The sequence below is a fragment of the Venturia canescens genome, chromosome 3 (assembly GCF_019457755.1).
Source record: "Venturia canescens isolate UGA chromosome 3, ASM1945775v1, whole genome shotgun sequence".
In the NCBI taxonomy this organism is placed as follows: domain Eukaryota; kingdom Metazoa; phylum Arthropoda; class Insecta; order Hymenoptera; family Ichneumonidae; genus Venturia; species Venturia canescens.
In genome coordinates, this window is record NC_057423.1 from 7,250,052 (window position 1) to 7,271,537 (window position 21,486).

Sequence of the window (21,486 nt, forward strand, 5' to 3'; positions counted from 1 at the left end):
AATAAGAAGAGGAAAGTAGTTTATCGAATATAAATAGAAAGCTGCTATTAAAATGGACGATTATACGAAAACAAGTATCCGCGGACTCTGTTGTGACGGTTGCTTACGCGATATTCATTCTAATAACCGCATACAAAAGTTCATAAATGGCACTTGCTCGGTTTTTTTCTCTGCTTGTACCTCGTGCAATTATTTCTGGTAAGAGGAGCATAATAACATTGAATTACGCAGGTGACGTTAGCAGCGGTTTTCCTCTCGCGGGTCACGTCGTCTGAGGTAGCCATTTTTCTGGAAGAACTGACCTCGGTAGTCGCTCTTCGGCCGTCGTGTGAACCGGATCTTCCCTCGCTGGAGCCCGTCTTCATCCATGGCAAAAAAGAAAGAATAAAAAAATAAAAGAAATTTACAAAATTCGCTAACTCATTCGAGCAGTTTGTTCCCATTATTAGCTAAGAGGAATGTAAGCCAAGGATGTCGCGAACTGCTTCGAGCAAGTGGAGCAAGAAAAGAGAAAATAGCTCGGGATCCATAAAGCGTGAGTAGTTTCTGGGTCTAACGATCCGAGCTTTTCCCTTCGGATAATGGTGCGCGCTTACAACGTGAACTGCGATTCTGTGAAGCTAACGCCGGAATTCTCTCTGCGAATAGTTGCCAATGTCACGCGCTCTCGTTTCGGCAGAGAGCCAAAAAAACGTGAGAACAATTCAGAGTCTTGCTTCTGTACCGAAAGCTGTACGAATCACTGAAATATGTGGCAATTAAAATGAAAAGCTGAGAAAAAAATCGCTCTTTTTTATGGCTTTGTACGTTTTATTAAATTTCTTCTTTCGTGTTGAATCTTCATTTAATTTACCTGCTCGGCTTTAATCACTTGATAATTCCTACCATTTTTGTATGCATAATGCACACGAAATCTCGTACAACGTTTATCCGCGAATCATAAAACGAAATCGAGATCCCAATAACCCTGCGAAAGGCCCACAAAAGAGGAAAAATAAAGAGGCTCCCCACGAGTGACGAGGGTTCGCTGGCATCGAGAGAAAGAGAGGAAAGGACGAAAGAGACGACGGAAAAATGAGCTCCAATTACGACGTTTAGGAAGACGTCGAGACGACGGGGCACCTGACGTCAATGGCCTGGAGGTATTGATATATTCCTCTCTCCCTCTCTCGCTCTCTCCCCTTTTCTCTCTCTCTGCTGCTCTTTATCATCCCCATCTTAGTCACCGTTTCTTCACATCCGACTGGATGGAGCCAGTTTCACCATCTACCCTCGCATATTGCAGTGCAACCTTTTAAAACTCTACAGCTTTGAGCAAAAGTTGCGAGCGCTTCTGACACCTTTCGAAATCTCGAATAAAAAACGTTCAATTCTTTTCTTCGATGCAACTTTTTTCACTATGCGCTCAAAATCTTTTTTTTCTCCCATTTTTTTCAGCTGCTCTAAGAACTTCGACAAGTCCCAGGAAAATAATTGGAGGAAAGTTAATGAAAAAGTAAATTCTGATTTTACAAAATTTAATCAAATATAACCTCCCCGTACAGCGAAACATTTCAAAGACGTTTCAATTTTACGGACCATTCCGAGGTGCACACACAGGATATGCTTCCCCTGAAACATTATTGTGCCTCCTCCAACGTTCGTAACATAAAGTAGTAGGAGATAGCGGTATTGGAGACCTGTGAAGAAACAGATTCATGGGAAGGTGGCCAATAACTCTTAATATCCTGGCTTTTCATTGCTGAAGCCTCATCCGTAATACTTACAGCGATGAACATGTCTACAGAAATGGTTGCGACGGAACACGCCTTCAGGACGAAGGGCTTGTTGTATATTAAGAGAATCAAAATGTTTGTCATGAGGGTTTTCTCGCCCGAGCCTGCCCAGTCACTGGCGTATATGGCCTCCCGAAAATTGTCGTTCTGCGTGAATTTTATCAGAGATGAAAAACGTCAGTAGGAGTGCAAAAATTATTTTGGGGTTTGAGAGACCCGAGCAGGAGGCGAGATCTGATTGGGGGAACATCGGTTTGAAAAACGTTGTTCATTCTTTTTTTCTCTTTGTCGAAGAATCTGGCAATTATTTTTGGGTGGCTGAGCTCGAAGCAAAGATCGAACTGAGAAATCTGCCGAGTAGTCAATAATGGAAATTCTCGATGTTGCAATAAACTGTGTTAAAATTGAGCTGGAATTTTGCTTAAAATTCCGGGAGCTGTAGATAAAATACGAAAAGAAACTCTTTTTGATATCGAGTCCGCTACTCTGGCCCGATCTCTCGTGTTTCCTTGCCCCTTGCTGTATCGCAATGACAATACCTCGGTTGACAGAGCTGTTCCAGACCAGCCGTAAAACAATGTTTGGACGCCTTTGATAAATATGTACATGACGACGATAACAGCTTTCCTCGGATCCAACTGCACGAAATTTCGAGAATTTGAAAAGTTTGACGAGCGATAAATACGAGGGAATGACAGTTTTGAGTGCAAACATTTGTGGCTGTTTTTTGAAGCGTAGAAATCGAAATGAGCTATCCGTTGCTGAAATTGAACCAATGAAACGTACGCGATGGAATGGCGTCCATGGACGGGGCCCGCGAGGATTGTGGTGTTCCGCATATGGCCGCCGGTCTCATCGAATTGGCTTAAATTCGACAGCAAATATCGCTCTTGATTTTCTTTGAATCGAAAAACTTCCTGAGACTTAAAGGGTTAAGCACTTGCAGAGGGCCGAAAAACGGGATTTCCTTGACTTTTTCTTCGACAAGAAAATAAATATTTATTGAAAAACTGTGAACGATATTCATTAGTGCATATGTTCGTGTACTTGTACAATTTTTTTCATCAAAAAATTTCTCGAAATGGCGCCACTCCAACTGTATTCCAGTTGCAACTTTTTTTGAGCATCAGTTGCGGTCGACGTGAAAAAACTATTAATCCGATCCATACGAAATTGATACCACTTATTTATTACAATAGTAGCTTGGACGTGGACGAAGGATTCGTAAAAATTTTAATTTAGAAAAAAAATGGCGACAGTTTTAACAAAAAATTCATTTTTTGAGGTGCTAATTCTCGGCTTCTTTGTCACAATTTTTTTTCCCCGACAAAATACGAAATCCTTCGTCCAGGTCTCAGCTATTACTGTAATAAATAAGTGGTATAAATTTCCTATGGATCGGATTAATAGTCTTTTAGTGATCGTGTCCACCGCAAAGGGATTTTTCAAAAAAAAAAACGATTCTGAGATAATCGCGTTTAAAGATTCGAGTATCAAACGACCGCGTGCAGCGCGCGGTTGGTTGAAATACCCGTAGCTACGAATCTAATGCTCCGATCTTTATGAAATTTCGTGAGAATATTCTTCAGACATTGTACTTAAAGAATATCTAATAAAAAAATTTTCGATTTTTCCGCCCATCACATGTGTATAGACCTTAATCCAATGATAATCTTTTTATTTCGTCCCAAATATGAACACAGTTTGATCGATAACTCACATGAGCGGCTTGATAGATGAGGGCGCACAGGACCATTGCGCTAGCAACGGACAGCCAAAGAACGATTGGTCCATAAATGCGTTCGAGGCTCTCCTGGCAACGCGTTAAAGTTTGATGTCTGGAGACGCACTCGGTGATGACTTGTCGATGGTTGTCTCTCGAGCTTAAATTTCTTATCCGATGGGATAAGGTGCGAAGTTGTCCGGATATTTGGAAGATGTAATAACCGAAGAGGGAATCAACGGCTACTGTAAAAACACTGAGGCAGGTTGATGCGTAGATTTCGAAGATGTAAATTCCTGCGTAAACCAATTTGTTGGCACTTATTGGCCAAGGAAATGAGGTCGGAAAAGGGAGCATGTATTTTATGACGTTTGCTCCCTTTGCGATCTGAATTAGTATGAAAACCAAAGGAACGCTCCAGTAAAGTGCCATTCCTGACCACGCTATTCCCATCATCACTTGGTAAGGCCGATAAAAAGTTAAAAATGGCGACATTAAAATCGGTCGCAAATCAACATTGTTGTAGTCTTTTGCAAACGTGTGGGCCAGAGTCACATGCAGCTCGAATAAATCGCCTCGATAAAAGGTCAAACATATCATCTGCAAAAGAAATTTTAACTACACTTTAGGAGCATGCACATCACTCGCACATTTAGCATGCTTAGAAACTCTCCAAATATTGATAATTCATTCATTTTCCCATCGTCCTGACCCTACTTTTCCCCTACATCGCTGTAGTTGACCTGTGTTCCTGTCAGACCCCTCGACAAAAGCCTCACAACCACTCTTCCCTATCGCCATACTTTATGACATTTACATGAAGGCCAAGGCAGACTCAGCCGACGCAGGTGGCTCCACTTTTACTGAGCTCAAGCCCCGGGCTCACGAACCCTTCGCTCATAGCACTGAGACTTTTACCAAACTTTTATGCACGCGATGATCACTCGAAAATTTAAAATGCCATTTTGAACCTTTTTCCACTTCATTTTTATTTCAGTTTTTAACAATTTCAAGGTTTCAACTTTTTTTCAATTCAATTTATTTTTGAATGAATGAAAAAAAATGTTCTACTCTCAATTCTCGTTGTTTTTGTGAAAAAAAAAATGAGAATAATTCCAATTCTGTAATCCCGAGTCGTAGCTCGGGGTCAAGAGACTCGACAGAAAGAAAAAAAGCTTCCGAGTGGTCGTGCGGCGGATTATCGTAACTTCTGATTATGCGTGGAGCGCTTGACGCCTTACTTTTTGTATGATAGTCACGAAACCGAGGCCCAGACTGAGACCCGTCAAGAAAAGATGAAGATTCTGAATGTGCTCGAGACAAAATTTCGTGATTGCGAAGATCATTAAAACCGATGCCAATGCATGGGCGCCCATCAAAACACGATCAATAACACTCGATCTCGTTCTGGGCCAAACTCCTGCGAAGGTCAGCATTTTTTTCAGCGCACTTTCGTACATTGTATACTTGTCGACGAGCATCGACGTTTCGTCGTTACTTTTGCGAATCTGTAAACAACGCTAATGTCACTGCAATCGAACAGATCGAAAAAAGATTCCTCGAACAAATGCAGTTTTCACCATTTTTCACGAAGATTTTAAACCCTCTCCAGTTGCCAATGAATTTGCCTTTACTCTGCTCGGCTCTAATGCGAGATTCGACAAACCCAAGTTTTCTCGATGTTTCCTCACTTTTACATTTTTTGGTTGAAAATTTTTCGGATTTTGCTAACCGTAAGAAAGCGGCAGGGACGAGAAAACACTCGGTTTTGTCTTCAAAAAGTGGGTGAGATTAAAACATAAAAATTATTCACAAACTGACGACTTTCAATGTCGCGCAAATGGTGACTTTTGTTGGCCGGATCGAAGGATAACCTTCGCGGTCGTCTTTCGAATATTTTCGTCCCCGGTACGTGAATTTCTACTAGCTGTTTTTCACTCTTTTGAAAATAAAACACTGATCCATCACCGTTCGAGGGCGACACGAGTGCAGGGAGCAGAAGTAAACGATTTAAAATCATTAAGGAAAGGGAGGGGATAATAAGGAGAAAAACAGCAGAAAAAAAGCTTGTTTATCGTGCATAAATAAAACTTACCATTAAAACCGACGTTTATCCCAGTAAAGTGCTCCGCCTGCGATTCAAAAGTTGATAAGTTGCTTTAAATTGTTTTCCGTTTATGTAAACTTTCAACCGCGATGTTTCCGGTACGCTACATATTGTAGAATAAAATATAATCCAATTATAGAAAAAGCAGAGCACAAGTTCTCGTCTCGGGGGGGCACAGGAACGGTACGAAGGCGAGCGGAAGGGGTCCGGCGTTTTTTCAAAGAACGAGCGTCGCTAGTCTTTCTCGCACTCTCCTATGGACCGGATCTTCCGTCCGCAAAATTTCCCATCACATCGAAAATTTTCTGTGCTTGGAAGCTGATTAATTGTTCATTGAAATGGAAGGAAGTTCTGTAAAAAACGGGCGAAATTATCGCTCGAAACTGTCCATGATAAAATACAAATGTGACGTGCGATATCGGGCGAAGTATTCGACGAAATTGAACCGAATGGCATCCGAGATTCTTGAACTGTCAGAGGTTAGTAGTGAAATTGAAAATAATCAGAAAATTCGGACTCGAATTTGGTTTGAATCTCGGAAAACAACGAAATTGATGTGAAAGTATTCGTTGCACGTGACGGAATTTTGTTTCGAATTTAATAAACAACGTGACAGTGATTTTCCAGACGCTTCGATGATTTTGAACGTCGAAATATTTTTCTGTCAAATTTTTCAAATGAGTATTTTTGTTTGTTTTTTTTTGTTCCCTCCGGAATTTAATTGAAGCGAGTCGTTGGTCGCTTGAATTTAACGGAGCGTTGATGAAACCGTGGAAACTGATATTGAATCGAATCTGAAGAAAAAAATGCTTAAAAATGATTATTTTATTTAATATTTTGCCAAACCCGACAGAATAATCGTCGTACATTCTATTTTAGAGGTTTTAATAGCCTCGTTACAAAAATTCATGGCTGGCCAATCGGCGTTTTTCGTTTATTTCTCCACCGCGGTTCGCTCATTCGAAACGTTTATGTTCCTCTAAAGTACGAAGCATGCAGTAGTACGAGAGAGCGGTGTTGCAGACCTGTGGAGAAACGACATCGACCCGAAAGCTCTCTGAATCCATAAATTTTTCGATGTAAAAATATTTTTCCAATGACATTCCGCGGTGAAAGACTCACTGCAATAAACATGTCGACGGTTATGGTCCCCACGGAACATGCACTAAGAACGAATGGCTTGTTGCACGATATCATCGTTAGGACACTCGTCATGAGAGATTTTTCCCCCGATCCTGGCCAGTCGATCTCGTATATTGCCTCGGAAAATTTCTCGTTCTTCGTCAATGGAACAATTTAATAGAAACTCAGTTGAAAAATCGAATGATATTTTTATCGAAGAGAATCACCAATTTTTTCAGTGGCAATAACAAAATGAAAACAACGAACTCGATCATTTTTCCTCAACACATTTCTCGGGTGATTTTAAGGTAGATCATGCCCGTAGGATCGTGTTTTATGGGCGTCTAAATTGACTCGATTTTTGCTTTCCAATTAAAGATATTATCACTCCAAATCAATGTCAGAGCTATTCATTCAAAATTGTAAATCAATTTTTTCAACTTATTTTTTGACGAATGAAATTATAAGCCATTAATTGAACGAAATTCCATTCGTCCCTGGCTAAAATACTAGTTTTTTCTGTGAAAAATCGCTTCAGAGAGCCCAAAGGGGAAACACAAAGGGAAATGGATCGAGAAAAAAGTGTTGATAAAAAGACACGCCAAGAAGAAACAAAATGCCGAAATAAGCAAATGTGAGGTTACGATTCCTCATTTTACTGGTAAGACAATCGTTTCGAATTTTTTCCCAGAACTTCATTATACACTTCATTGTTATCGTGCACGTTTTTCTTTATATTTAAGGACGTTTATCTAAATAACCAATAAGACGAACCCTTCAAAATACGATATGCGTGTCAGTCGACTAGCCAGTGAAACTGTGTAAATTTCAAGACGTTTTTAAGAAAATCGTTTCGTGCATGAACCACCTTAAAAAATGGGAAAGTAGCACAAAACCCATTTGCTCAATTTTCCGATTCAAAAGTCACAGGATTTCTCGGGACACAGAAAAATCTGAGTTCTGAATCTCCCGAAACTTCGAGTTAAAAAAACACTAATTTATCAAGCTCCTGAGAAAAGTACCTCAGTAGTCAAGGTCGAGCCGAACCAGCCATAAAACAAAGTTTGAACGCCCTTCATGACGATAAAAAGAACGAACGGTGAAGCTTTTTTCGGGTCGACCTGCACAAAGCAATTGGCAAAATGAATAAAAAAAAAAAAAAAAAGTGTTTGTCGATTGAGATGGAACGTGACTTACGTGAGTAGCCTGCCAAATCATAGCGCAGATGATAAGAGCGTTGGAAATCGACAAGCAAAGAACGATCGGTCCGTAGATGTGTTCGAGGTGATTTTGACATCGAGTCAAAATCTCGTGTCTCGAGACGCACTCCCTAATGACCTTGTCATAGTGTCCGTTGGCTTTCAAGTTTCTCAAACGATGAGCCAAAGTGCGAAGTTCTCCTGATATTTGGAAAATGTAATAGCCGAAGAGGGCGTCGACGGATGCTGCCGTGCTGGTGATGCACACGCTGACGTAAGTTTCAAAAACGTACAGAATCATGAAAAACCATTTGTTCTTTGGACCGATGGACCAAGGGTAGACAGTCGTGAAGGGGAGAATATATTTGACGAGACCGACACCGTGGGCGAGCTGAATGATGATCACGACGATCGGTATGATCGAGTAGAGAATGCACAGTGTGTAGAGAATTAATGAAAATACGAGCGAGGGTCGATAGTACGTGAGCAGAGGCGAGAGCAAAATCGGTCTCAGCTCAGGGTCCTCAAGATCTTGAGAGAAAGTCCCTTCGAGATTGTCTCGCAGGTCGAGCAGCCGATCGCGATGAACCGTTAAGCAGATCATCTGTTCAGCAACGAATAAAGTTCGTTTATTTCACCTCGTCGTTGTACGAATTAAATGTTCAATTTTCAATTACTTTCAGTACGCTGATCAGGAAAGTCAGAGCTAAACCGAGCCCCTTGATCACAAGCTCGAAATCCTTCGCGTGCAAACGCGTGAAATTGAATACCGCAAAAATCATCCAAAGCTCAGCCGCTACGTGAACGAACGGAAGCAAACGATAAAACACACTCGGATTCACGACCGGGCGCAGACCAGCGAGCAACAGGATTTTCCTGATCGTTTTACCGTACCGATTGTACACGTCCATTTGACTCGACATGGCCCTGACTTTGCGCTCAATCTACGACAACGAAATTTTGAAAAAGTGCAAAAAGCCACCGAAAAAACTGCCACAATTTCTTAATGGTCTCTCCTTAAGATTCTGTTCCCAGAGCTTCTCTAGCCTGCGTCAGACCCCGGTAATTCTCGACAACGATATTTTTAGGTTCATTCGGTTTTCGCGGACATTGGAATCGATCATGAATTCCGAATGCAGCTCCCCTCGAAATTTGATAGAAAAAATAAGTCAGTAGATTTGACTCCGTAAAAAGAACAACCGTGGACCCGAAGATCAAAATTTATGGGCCGGAAAACATGAAATTCTTCATTTTCGAAATACGAAAGAGATTAAAAGATCGCAAAACTCTGATTGGAGCCGAAATCCCTCCGAGTTTAATTTACTTGATCGAGGAACGAGACTGTCCGTAGATCCCTGCGGTTTCTCATTCTCGAAGCTAAAAACGCCTGTAATAATAGGAGAGGAGGAAAGCAGAAGGGAAGTCGATTACAAAGTAAAAATAGCAATCGTTCTCAATGATAATAATGTGGAAATAAGAGTTTTAAAATTGTTCGTAATGCTTGCTCACGACATTCATTTAAATAATAAAAGTATTAAAAAGTTCATGAGTTGTACGAACTCGATTTCCATTTATCTATATACCTCGTGCATACATTACTGCTCCTGAGAAATGAAAATTCAATTATACCGGTGACGTTGGTAGAGTTTTCTTTTCCCGCTGCGACGACGGCCGCCATTTTTTTCTGGTAGAACCACCGTCGCCAGTCGTTCTTCGATCTTCGTTTAAGCCAGATCTTCCCAGGGCGAGGGTCTCGAAATAATCCTTTGTGAAACGAGTACTTCGAAATGGAGATCGGAAAATCGCGATTCGCTAATCCACCTCAATCGTAGAAGCATTTCTATTGTTCAGTATCGAGTAAGTGACGTGAAGAACCACATTGAAGAATGGCTGCGAAAAAGGCCGCTTATCACTCGAAAAATATGCCTAAAAAAACGACGCCAAAGTTGGCAGAATTCGTTTCCGAGGAAACGGACGAGAAAGATGTTTGGGAGCCTCCAATTTTTTATTTCGCGGATCGTTTGTGGGGCTCGAAAAATTACGAATCGTTAATTAAGGAGGGTAGAAAATTGTTTTTTTTTTCTTCGTTCTTTTCGTTGGACTCCAAAATTGCGAACTTCAGCGTCACATAAAAAAACGTTTCTCACTCAAAACTTTGTGACCAAAATCCATGCAAATCTGCGGTATCGTAGATCCGTAAAAAAATGAGATTTCGGAGCCGCAACCTCGAGGTTGCATAACACTTTTGGTCGCTATTCCGATCATTCGAGTTCTCGAAATATTCATAAAGTCAAAGATTTTTCTTGACGCAACGTAGAACCCCTTGGGTGCGAATGACCGATGCGCACATAATTATCGTCAAAGTACTAGTTTGAGGAGCTCCTTCGCCCGTTCGGCGCCTCACTTATATTAAAATCAGGGAAAAAGTCGAATAATCTCAACGGCGAATGGGACAGTTACTAATTACAAAAAGTGTCACGACTCAGCAGCTGTATTCCACGGTGAATTAAATCATTCGTTGCAATATCGCGATGGAAATATCTCGAGCGTTAAGGCTGTCAGTGCTGCATGAACGCGTCGTTCGTGTTGATTAATCCAGTGCGCAAAACCGTGTAAAAAGATGTTGCGTGGCGGTTCTTCCTGGATTCTAACGCCGAGTGTGAAAAGACAGGAATTCTTCTTAAAAATTCATTCGAAAATTAACACTCTTTACGAGAACTTCGCCATTTCGAGTGAAAACGTTTTTTTACAATCGTGCCCCTCATTTCCAAGGCCATAAAAAAGCCCAAATAAGACTGTTTCCCGAGTGAAATGAAAAACAATTTTTCCTCGCAAAAATATGAAAATTATATGGAAATACAAAAAAACACTTCAGTTACCGCCCAGTTCCGTTCCTTCCGAAATTCCGAAGAAAAAACTCCTCGAAAGCTCTCGCTTCTGCGATGCCCCATTCAAAAAATACGAATCATTCCATTGCGGCCAATGAGAAGCTCGGTAACACGAACCTGGGCGTGGCCAAAGTCGGAGCGACCATTCTCGAGCCGGTTCGCGAAGTTTCCCCCATTTTATGTCCTGAGCTGAGAGAATCATGATCGGATCGACGGTGTGGTTTATTAAGGCGAAAGAAAAAGTTTATTTCCTCTCCAGTATTTCTCGGTCTCTCGACCGTGGAGTATTTCAAATTTCAATGCCAATAAATTAAGATGAGCGTTGATGAAAGTTCGTTTCGGAGAGAAGTTCGAGGGTTGAATGACGAAAAACTTGGTGAAACGCGTCTGGTGTCCCTTTAATTTACTAACGGGTTCGCTGCTCCGCCTGCAGCGATGAAATTTTATTCATTGCACGATATAGAAAGCATTGAGACGAGTATAAGCGTGTATATAAGCAGGAAGAACAGAAACACGGAGAGGCAGTTACACGATTCTCGTTTTATCGAAATCTCCGAGCTCTATTAAAATGCATATGTTGCATAAAAGTCTCGTACATCGTTCAGAAACTTCATGGATTCGGAAAAGGGTCTTTCGTTCGGATGCAAATACGACACGATCTTCGTGCTTTTCTTCCCATACAATGTTTCGTTTTTTTTGCCCTTTTCATGACCCAGATTCACGAGGTCTGCGACTAGGCCGAGAGATAAAATCGGTACACGCTCCTCGTGAAATCACCAGCATAAAAGAAAAGTATTCCGGAAATTCTTGCGACGTTTTTCGTGTAGCAAGAAAACACCCTCGAACCGTAGAATCCGCAGTTTGGTCTTTTGAAGGGGGTCGCGCCTTTAAATATGGCTCACAGTCGAATCCATTTTTTCCGTTTGTCTGTTCAGATGAAAAAACTTGAAAAATTCAGGCTTCTTGTAACGCTTATGAAAAATGCTCACCAACTATCCTGACACACAAAAGCTATTCAGTCAGTCCGGGAAGGGTTTTTCTTTTTATTACTTTCTAAGATTCAACCGGAGACGTTACCAAGCACACGGTTGTTTCTGCAAGCGGAGAATCGGCTCCACGGAGACGGAGGAGCTTCTCGTTGAAGGAAAATCTCACCGTTCGTAAACAGTAAATAAAAAGTCCAAGCGAATGACCCAGTACGACGATAATCAAATTCATTTCGAGGAGCTTGAACGATGATGACGAAAAGAAAACGCTACTGGGATTCGTGAGTCGATTCGACTCCGAATCGTCCTCAGAAATTGGACTTTTCATCGAATTTTTCTAGTCTTTGAAGTTCCAAATGAGTTTTCGGCTTCCAAATATTCCATCCTTCACTTTGAATGCTACTCCTCACTGGAGCAATATTTTCTTGGTTTATTATCGATTCTACGAATCTACCTAAATCATTACAGCTCGTATGCTTCCCATTTTTCGCAGTCTCGTTGTAATTGGAGCATCAAAACCGGTTTTCCTTTGCACGTTTGGTTGGGAGTTTCTGCGTGTACACAGAGCATAGTCGGGGAAGGTTTCGAAGGAGAAATTTACCGAGATTTCGGGAGTTTTCAGGGTTTCGGTGTGCGATGAAAAATTTTTCGAGAGCTCGTCTGCGAGGTTGCCTCGAATGTATAATGTTGGAATTTTGCTTCGCGTTAAATCCAGTGATCGAATGATACTCGAGAAGAAAAAAAAATCTCTTCTTGATCGCGTCCCAAAGGAAGCTGATCAGATTTGCCCCCGATCGGTCTGACAACGTCGGATGGAATTCCGAGACACCCGGTAAGCGCAAAGGGTTCGCGAGCACAGGGTCTCGTTTGTCCTCTGTCGGAAATGCGTCTCCTCCCATTTCTCGGTCCCCTCACAACGCTCGATTCAAACGTAAATTGAGTCGTAGAAAACGAGGAAGAGAATGGAGCAGGAACACTGGAGAATATTCTAGATTCGAATACAATGTACTCTGGAGGAGAGGGCATTGAGATAGGCAAAAAATCCGTGACCCCGATCCTTTGTCAAAGCTTCAAGATCGAGTCTCTTTTCATTCGTTTTTTTCTAACAATCATAAATATCACTGTTAGAAACGACAATGTAGGTAATTAACGTTGCGAGGCGAGTGGAGGATAATTGTAGAAAATTTATTCCAGTTTACAGCGGCATGATAATTCGATCGGAGCATTTCAACATTTTCCACCTGGCGGAGTCCATTTTACTCTTCTCTTTATCTGGATCCGAGCCGGAACTTTGTCGTGTCTCGACATTGCGAGCTGCGACGCCTTCACTCGCCTATTTTTATGTCCCGATAGCGCCGTTTTACGAGGGATCATAGACGCAACGTTTTTTTTAACGATCAACAAAGTAAGGAAAATGAGGAAGAGGAAGAGGATCTTTGAAAGGTTGATGGTTTTTCTTTTCTTTGAGTTTTTATTGGTCTCGGATACAGTCGTAAATGTTACAGTTGGCAATTTCATCAGCAATGTATAATCGATAATGTTATGTACAAATATATACAGTTGGATTGTAAATGTGGGCGTTTTATTTGTGTCCATATTCGTCGATCGGAAAGCCAATCTTCCTCGAACGTAATCGATTTTATTTGTGCATTTTCAAAGCTGCCGTTCTTACGTTAATTCGTCGATGGCTCGTGGACAGGAAACACGCTCGAGACGTTTGACGCCTCCGTGTTCGACGCTCCTGCTCCAAAAACGCGCCTCTCATTCTCTTCCCTTTCATTCATCCTTAACTAACTATTTCTCCCACCAAAGGTAGTGCGGATGATAAAAAAACATCTCAAAAACTGCGCCCTGGAGGTGCTCCGAAATAATTGATTGGTGAGCATAAATACCAATCGAGTAAATGCAATGAGGCCCATTGTTACGTCTCGCGATAACATTATTGCTGTAAAAAGGCGAAAAGAAAATAACTGGCCATTCCAGAAGTGATGAACTGTCTCAGTGCAGACTTAATTTAATGGCACGGAGCAGCATTTCACGTTCGGGAAGCTCCAGAAAATACGAACGTCGAGCACCTTCCTACCCATGGCTCTTCATCCATCACCGAAGCAAGCAGCGCTCCGCCTTTTCCGCCTCCCGCGTTAAATTCGATCTGATAGAAGTCTGAAAGTAAATGCTACAAGCGTCAGACAAAATTTTCTTTGAAAATTCTGTCGTGTATGTGCTAAGGATTCTTCCGAAGAAAGGAAAATAGCCTGAAAAGGTAAATCTCAACCGAAAGGGGGAAAAATCGATAGCGACGATTCGCTGGTGTCTCGAAAGTACTCAGCAAAAGTACTTTTTCCGAAAGAAAAATCACTTTTCCGTAAAATGTGTCAGACGTCAGATCGGAGCGAGCAATCGAATCGACCGATGCACGTGAATGTTGGATAAAGTCAGAGTGTTAAGAAAACCTGGCCAAAGGGACAGTTGGACAGTTGGTTAATTAATTAAACTGTTTCCTCTGTCCAAATGGACTGAGAATGTGTGAGACCGGAGAGGAATATGATTGGAGGTCGATTGCGATCTCGGCTGTTCTGACCAAACAGCACGAAACTTTGTGACGGGACGAAAGCTCGTCGTTAGGAAGACTGGGAGAACATCACTGGAGGGCTTGGATCAGAAGAGTCTTAATTTCAGTGCCACATTCACCGGGATCTCTGTTTCCTGGCAAGTCTTCGCCAGACAACTTATTTCGAGCGAAGTGCCTTAAGCTTCGAGCAATTTTATTATCGTTCAGGGGATTTGGAGTGTAACTATCTGCAAATGATTAATTCCACGTGGAAAACTTTGATCGTTTAATCGATGTTCCCTCTCAATTTATTCGAGGACGACAGCAACGCCTGTAATTACAATACGTTGGTAAAGGAATTGTGCAAGGAAGGATACGACGAACGAGAAGACAAAAATCGTTCTTCCTTATTTCACTTCCCCCAACGAGCTCATACAATCCAAAGCAAAATGTAAATGATAGAGAGATCCGGAGCGTATGATTCTGAGCAGAAAAGTCCCTTTGCATTTTCTCCTCCGAATTACCGTTCGCGAAATATCGGACAATTACTGCGTTAGCCAATAGGCGAGAGCCAGAGCCTTCTCCCACCCTCGCCGGACTAGCGGCGTCACCGAGCGCGCAGTGGATTGGCTACTGTACAAATTCGCTGTTATCTCGGGAACGGTTGATCGGAGAAAAAAATGAAAAAGGACTTTTCTTCTTGCAATGTTATTAGCTAACTGCCTCAGAAGAGTCGGCGCAATTTTTGAGATGTTTCGTGATGGAGGTTTTGGGTTTAAACTAGAAGGAATCATAAGCGACTCCGTGCAGGCACGTGAGGGAGAAAAATTAAGTGTTGCGGGGACGTAGGAAGTGGCGAGGATCCTACGGAGACTAGAAAAATTTATACTCGAACGTTACCACCCTCTTTCGCCCGTTTATTCTTGTAGTTTATCGTGTTTCTTTACCTGCAACGTTTTCCAGTTTTCCTCGCTTTTTCTTTATACAACATTCAAGCTGCATTCGTGTCACGAATATTCATTTTTAACGTTATTATTCATGTAACCTATGATACTGATAATCTTAAGAACTACGCCGTTTAAATACGTGATTTCGATATGATAATGGCGAACCCTCCCCGATGCGAAATAGTTCCTTGGGACTCGATTTATTTATTTCGCTCATCGTTCCTTCCCGAAAGATTGATCATGAGAAAAAAGGTTGTACAATTGTCCAAGGATGGTCGTTGCGACGCCGAGTTCTTTTTTATCTGGTAACCCGATACCAAATGATTTTAAAATCGTAATAAATATCGATCGATTTTTTTGTGCGTCAATAGCATAGAAAATACGAGTACGAATAGGCGGCAAAAGTCCGTCCTGGAAGGCGGTTCGTAACCGGCAGGTCGCGAAAACTGGTGCGCATTTTTTTCAGCTCGATCGTACGTAAAAATGTTATTTCACTCTCTCGCTTTCTCTCACACACGCACGCAGCAGACTCACCCACGGTTCCTCGATTTTGCAAAATTCTATGAAATTCAGTCTTGAATAATCGAAAAGAAAAACAATAAAATAAACAAAAGGACGTAACAATTACGAGATCTGTGTGTATCAAATTCGTTTCCTTACGCGATAAAAAGCCGAGTCGCGTAACCCAGCACGAATATATCGAGTCCCCGAATTGAGAGTTCGTGGTGGCTCGATCGGAGGATTTTCGATGAGATTAAAAGCTCGATAATGTTAATTCTATCAACGATTGAGAAACCGATCTCTCGGTATTTCCTAATCGGTATCGCCGCGCGGTCGATTCAATTCGGCTCGCCCAAGTGGTTCGGCGATTCTTCAACTATTTTTTCTAACGTATGAATAACCCCGATCGACTGTAAGTCCCCGTTAGTTGTTACGCTGCCGATGTCCTTGTTGGCGATCAAACTCGCGGTTTGGAGGTCATACTCGTTCAGAATGGAGGCGAATGAGGAAAGCGGCGATTCGATGTCCTGCACGTTTAAGCCCTTTCTCAGGACGTTCAGGTACCCCTAGCTCTGAATAATATCGCTCGCATATTCCTCGTGGAGAGCGAGCAAATGCTGCGGCGCGTCGATCGCCGTATGAAGAGTTACCGATACTCCACGATTCAGGCTCACCGCCGGGTAAAAAACACCGTAAAGATCGTGAAATGCCACGCTACCTTGGGGCTGATCGTTCACGAAAAAACGCAACGTGTGGGTCGTCTCGAGGTCGAGGAGAACGCCCACCGTTGTGCCTTGCTGTACTCCACCTTCGGTCCTCTGGGCGTGACCACCACCGTGCATGAACCACGATCTTTGACGATCTATGTACATGCTCCAACCTTTGTCGTCTTTGCCTGTTCAAAATTTTCAAGTTTTTTTTTCACTTTTTTCGACAAAAGACTCAAGACCGATGAATCTCCAGGTCAAAATTTTTCTATCCTGGAAATTCTCTGGCGCTTTTCACACACGAACGAAGACAGTTCGAGGGGGATCGAATTCGTGATGATTTTGCAAATTTTCTGACTTTTTACGACTTTGGGAATTTTGGGAATTTCGATTCCTTTTTATGGGAAATCGAAGGTTTTTTGGAAAGTGGAATTTTTTAGGTCGCATTCTAATGATTTTGAAAACTAGCACAAATTTCGTTTTGTTGTTTTTAGATTTTAGAAAGATCTTTTATTTTCAGAAGTTTCAAAGTCAAAGAAGCTGACTCACCCAACATTTGATCGCGTGCGACGTCAGCCCTGGCGATGCCAAACGCCGGATCCGTGTCGCTGTGATACCGATCGATCGTCAGCTCCCAATAGTGCACACCCCGAGAGAAACCAACGCTTGAGAGGACGACGCGATGCTCGTAGCCTTCGCAGGAGACGCTCATTGCGTCGTCCGATATTGTGACTTCCTGAGGGATCCCAGGAGCTCCGATCGCCCACGAGAACCAAGCGACTGGTCACGAGGTAAAAGTCAAATTAATCAAAAATTTCGTTCAAGTGTCAAGTCAGCCAATTGCTCTTTCCATTTTTTTCAGGTTTCGATCAACGGATTTCGAGGCAACGCAGTTTAGTCGCAAACCGTCCAGTTGACCGATCAATCATTGTCACTTACGCTCTGCCGTTTGGAGTCCGATGAGTTCCGAGTATTCGCCCTCGCCAGCGCTGTTGAAAGCTCGCACGCGAGCGTTGTACAGAGAATTAAAATGGAGCCCGTCGACCGTGCAGATTGTTTCGCGTCCGCAATAAACTTCCTGTAATATTTCAAACGAAAAAGAAGAAAAATATTATTCTCATTATCTGTACAAGTGAAGCATGGAAATTCATTAACGCTCAACGACCAATTTTATTTCATTGCTCCAATCAAAAGTCTCGGAATACTTGAAATATCGGAAATTCAAATTGCGATTCACTCAAATATGTCAAAAATCAAGTGCCCACGATCAATGCATCGTTATTTTGCTCCAAAAATTTTCAACATTTTTAATGATTGTCGCAATATTATCTGGCATGAAATATGCACTCGAAAATTGTTCCGTAAAGTATTGAAAAACGGTGCAGGAATATAATGACGAACGTGAAACTCGCCCGGAGCGTGTAAACAATTGAATTTTCATGAATTTATGAAATATTCTGGAAATTTATGCAGTGATTGAGACGGGGAGGGTCGGGCCAGCGAAAAAGGGAGGAGCGTTCTCGCACCATTCGCTCGTCCATTTTCATCAAGTACCGGTGTACTTCGGTGATGTTACGTTGCCACGAAATTCCGTCGCCGTCGAGAGCAGGGGGTGCGACGTCGAGCGGAACTGAATGGTTAATCCATGCACAAGGGTTCGGGGGATGTATAACGCGAAATTAACGAGATCGTTCTTAGCCCTCCCCAAACGCGGCTCTCTACTCAGGACATTAAATGTGTCATGTGTGAGTTACGAATGACCGCGTGGTTGAGTCGAAAACGAAGCAATGCAAAGGAAATAATGCAAGATGCTCAGTGCAAAGTTATCAACGATCGGACAAATTTTGTTCCAACTTTTTAGTTGTTCCTCACCAACGAATTTTTGTTCTCAGGAAAACGTGATGCAGTGAGATGAAATTTTTTTCAAAAATTCGATGTTCGGGCCTTTTTGGGGGACGGAAAAAGAGCGGAATTGAAACTCGCTCGCGCGGTCTCTTTCTTCGAGTGTTGAAAAGCGAAATAGTTCGAAGTGAAATTATTTTTCGGAATGTGTTTTTCGTACGTGGGAGAAATTTTTGTATAATCGTCTAAAAACAATGGATTCTGTGAGTCGAAAAAAGGTTTCCGAGTCTTTTCGTAAATAGGAATAATTTATCTCGACCGGATACGAGTTTTGGCGAGTTTCGCATTCTCGCGAGGTCCAGCAGGTGACACTTGACCGCTTAAAGTCTCCTTCCGTCACGGAAGCGCGGAGTTGTTCCCCGTTCCTTTATATTTCGGGGCTAAAAAACGCGACTCGTAAAATTTCTGGAAAATTCTTTTTGCCGGACGAGTGGAAGGAAGTGCTGCTCTTCTAATGGTCGTTTGTGCTAGGCGCGCGGGCGTGCGAGTGCGCGAGGGGGTTTCTTTGAACTGTTGCGTCTCTCCGGGCTTGTTTGCATGGCTCGAGCCACTATTTTTCATTCCCCTCTTTCTCACTTCTCCACTTTTCCCTTTTTCTTTGACCTCGTCCGCGCACTCGCACGAGCTTGTAGAGCTTGTACGGGTGCGAAAAAACATGTAAAAAACCGTCTCTCGCTCCGGGATATTTATTTATGCATGCGTGTGTGCGCACGTGCTCTCATTTCGTCTATCCGAAGAGTTACAGCTATAATTATGACAGTTGAGAATCGTCTCTTCAAACGCCCAGCCGAGCGCACTGAGCCTGTCAGCCGTTGCAACGCGTCTAATAAATCTCGCATGCTCTCAAACCTATCGAGATTCTCCGAGAAAATGAATCCGCAGATACCGATTAAAATCCCAATGGCGATAAATCAAGCAGAAACGCACTCCCCTCCCCTACTTTTGTCATCAAAGCTTCAGAAAAAGAGTTGAAAAGTGCATCCTCCGAGATAAAAAATATTTGAGACAAATGAAGACTGGAGAATGACTCAAGAGCGAATGAAAATACTGAAATTGTTACTTTTCTGCGATTTTATCATCCCACCAAAGTTTTTCAACGAATCGTGGCGAACAATCGAATTTGTTGATCCAACAAAACTTCAACCACCCCGGTTTCCCTCGCAGTGAGAAACATCCATTCGAGCCAACGAATTGAGTGTTTCAACCAACTAAACTCGTATGTAGGTTAACGAATTTCATTTTCCTCGCTACGATCCGCTGGTGCAGTAAAAACTTGGTTGAATCAGCCATTTTCCTGTCCGAGTGTTCTCATTTTTGTGCAAACTTGGTACGCTCCAAAGTATTTTACAGAGTTTTCCCATCGAATCCGCTCCGACGTTTCAGTCGAGAAAAATCAACGTAGATAATTCGTTTTTCAAAAACCCTCTCTCTGAATTTTGAGTAAATTGTAGATGAGAAAAAACGTGGGGAAAAACTGAGAAAAATTGAAAGTGTGATCAGCTGCTCGATCGGCTCGTCGTCATTAAAAAGTCGGGCGCAAAGTTAGCATCTGATATAAATGAATTACAAAGATTCTTATCCCCAGAAACACGGACAGTTTCGATCCACTATTTCTTGGTGTTTACCGGAGAGTTTTGATGAGCTGGCTGGCGATGAAGGGACAATAAAGATAGTGGAATCCGTGCATCACTAGAAATGGTTTGTGGGTGCGGATCGAAGGAGCCCGAGCACCGAATGAGAGCAGTTACAGTCCCGTCTCGGGATTGTTTGTCTCCGGTAGAGTCGGAAGTTCGGCGAGCGGGAAAGGGGGAGCATAAGAAAGGAGAATTTGTCGTCGACTCACCCTGAACTCTCCGCCGCATCCGTCGTCGAGTTCGAGAAGATAACCTTCGATGGCTGGTCCACGCTGACCGCAACCAATTCCGTGACCAGCCGGAGGCTGCCAAGCAACGGTTACGCTGTTGTTCTGAGTGCTGCACTCCTCGGGAATGAGAAGGGGAGCTGCTGGTGCTGAAAATCAATGACGTTGGAGGAAAAAAGGTGAGAAATATTTTCCGTTTAAATTCTTATCCTTCGATCGCGTTTGATTTGTGGTTTTAGAAAATTCACAATTTTTTTCTACCAATTAAAAAGGATTTTTTGCTCTTTTCTTAAGTTTTTCAATGTTTCTCGAAATGTTCCACTTCTCCCGAGGAGAAAAGGGATTATTTTCGAAAAACAACAACAACGGAAGTGCTTCGGTGGCCGAGCAGGCTCCCACGAGTGGCTGACACACTGGCGGAGTTTACTACTTCAGCGAGTAGTAACAGCGCCGCGTCCGCGATAGTGGCGACCGCAGCTTCCCATTTCTGGTCGCTCCCCTTCGAGAGAGCTTCGCGAGAAACAAGTTTGGCCATTAAAAACTTTTTTTTACCACTCTATCCGAGCCCCTTAATCTCGACCGCATTTAATCCTGTCCTCGACGAGTTCGGATCGCGAGTCGTTGCGGCGTTTGTTGGGACAGAGTATTTTGAAAAAAAATTACGGAATTTTCGGAAGACTTGTGCTTTGGCTGGTCTAATGAGGTGATTTAGTACGAAAAGAAATCATGAATGAGCTCATCAATTTATTGCAAAGACTTTCCGCCATTTCCACGCTTTCCTACAACCAAATTCGTCGGTTCTTTGAGAATAAAATCTTCATTTTTCCTTTGGGCTCGGAACGAACGTTTCCCAATGACTCGAAAAGTGCGAGAGAGCCGGAATAATTGATAGTTCGAAGTAACCTAATGATTCTGGTATTTACGAGTGAATTCGCGGACTTCTGGGGATGAATCGATCGCGCATAAAGGGCTGAATATATACAAAGAGAGCGAGAGAGAAAGTTACTGAATCGGAATTTAGGATGCGGGAGCTTTCGTTGGAATTTACAGTTCCGCTTGGGCCTCCATCAACAGCTGGTCGCTTTTCGGGGGCTTTGTTTCGACTCGAAAAAGTAGCGTTCCTATCTCTGCGGAAGCGTGGATTCTGCGATTGGGGATCGGCTCGTTCGTGAAGCTTTTGTGGGGGGAAGCTCCCGCGCGCAGTAAATAAATGTATT

General features: G+C 42.6%; 2 protein-coding genes across 3 annotated transcripts in view; both read right to left on the reverse strand.

Moving 5' to 3' along the window:
- Positions 1–1,619: 1,619 nt before the first annotated feature.
- On the reverse strand, positions 1,620–9,268 carry LOC122407965 (uncharacterized). The gene is made up of 11 exons (XM_043414454.1): positions 8,604–9,268; positions 7,925–8,530; positions 7,750–7,848; positions 6,728–6,883; positions 6,573–6,630; positions 5,127–5,188; positions 4,740–5,006; positions 3,496–4,098; positions 2,315–2,413; positions 1,767–1,922; positions 1,620–1,679 (listed from the first exon to the last, which is right to left on the reverse strand). Exons 1-11 carry the CDS (start codon positions 8,847–8,849, stop codon positions 1,620–1,622), a joined length of 2,412 nt encoding a protein of 803 aa, XP_043270389.1. The 5' UTR covers positions 8,850–9,268.
- Positions 9,269–12,943: 3,675 nt separating this feature from the next.
- Positions 12,944–21,486, reverse strand: part of Trim9 (E3 ubiquitin-protein ligase Trim9) — a 57,215-nt gene continuing 48,672 nt past the window's right edge. The window contains exons 6-9 of one of the 2 annotated variants that reach the window (XM_043414094.1): positions 20,252–20,418; positions 17,446–17,584; positions 17,056–17,286; positions 12,944–16,694 (exon numbers count right to left, since the gene is read on the reverse strand). In XM_043414094.1, coding sequence (XP_043270029.1) covers positions 16,366–16,694; positions 17,056–17,286; positions 17,446–17,584; positions 20,252–20,418 — 866 coding nt within the window. In that variant the 3' untranslated portion in view covers positions 12,944–16,365. The remainder of the gene's footprint in view (positions 16,695–17,055; positions 17,287–17,445; positions 17,585–20,251; positions 20,419–21,486) is intronic. The other variant, XM_043414095.1, reaches the window with a different exon arrangement.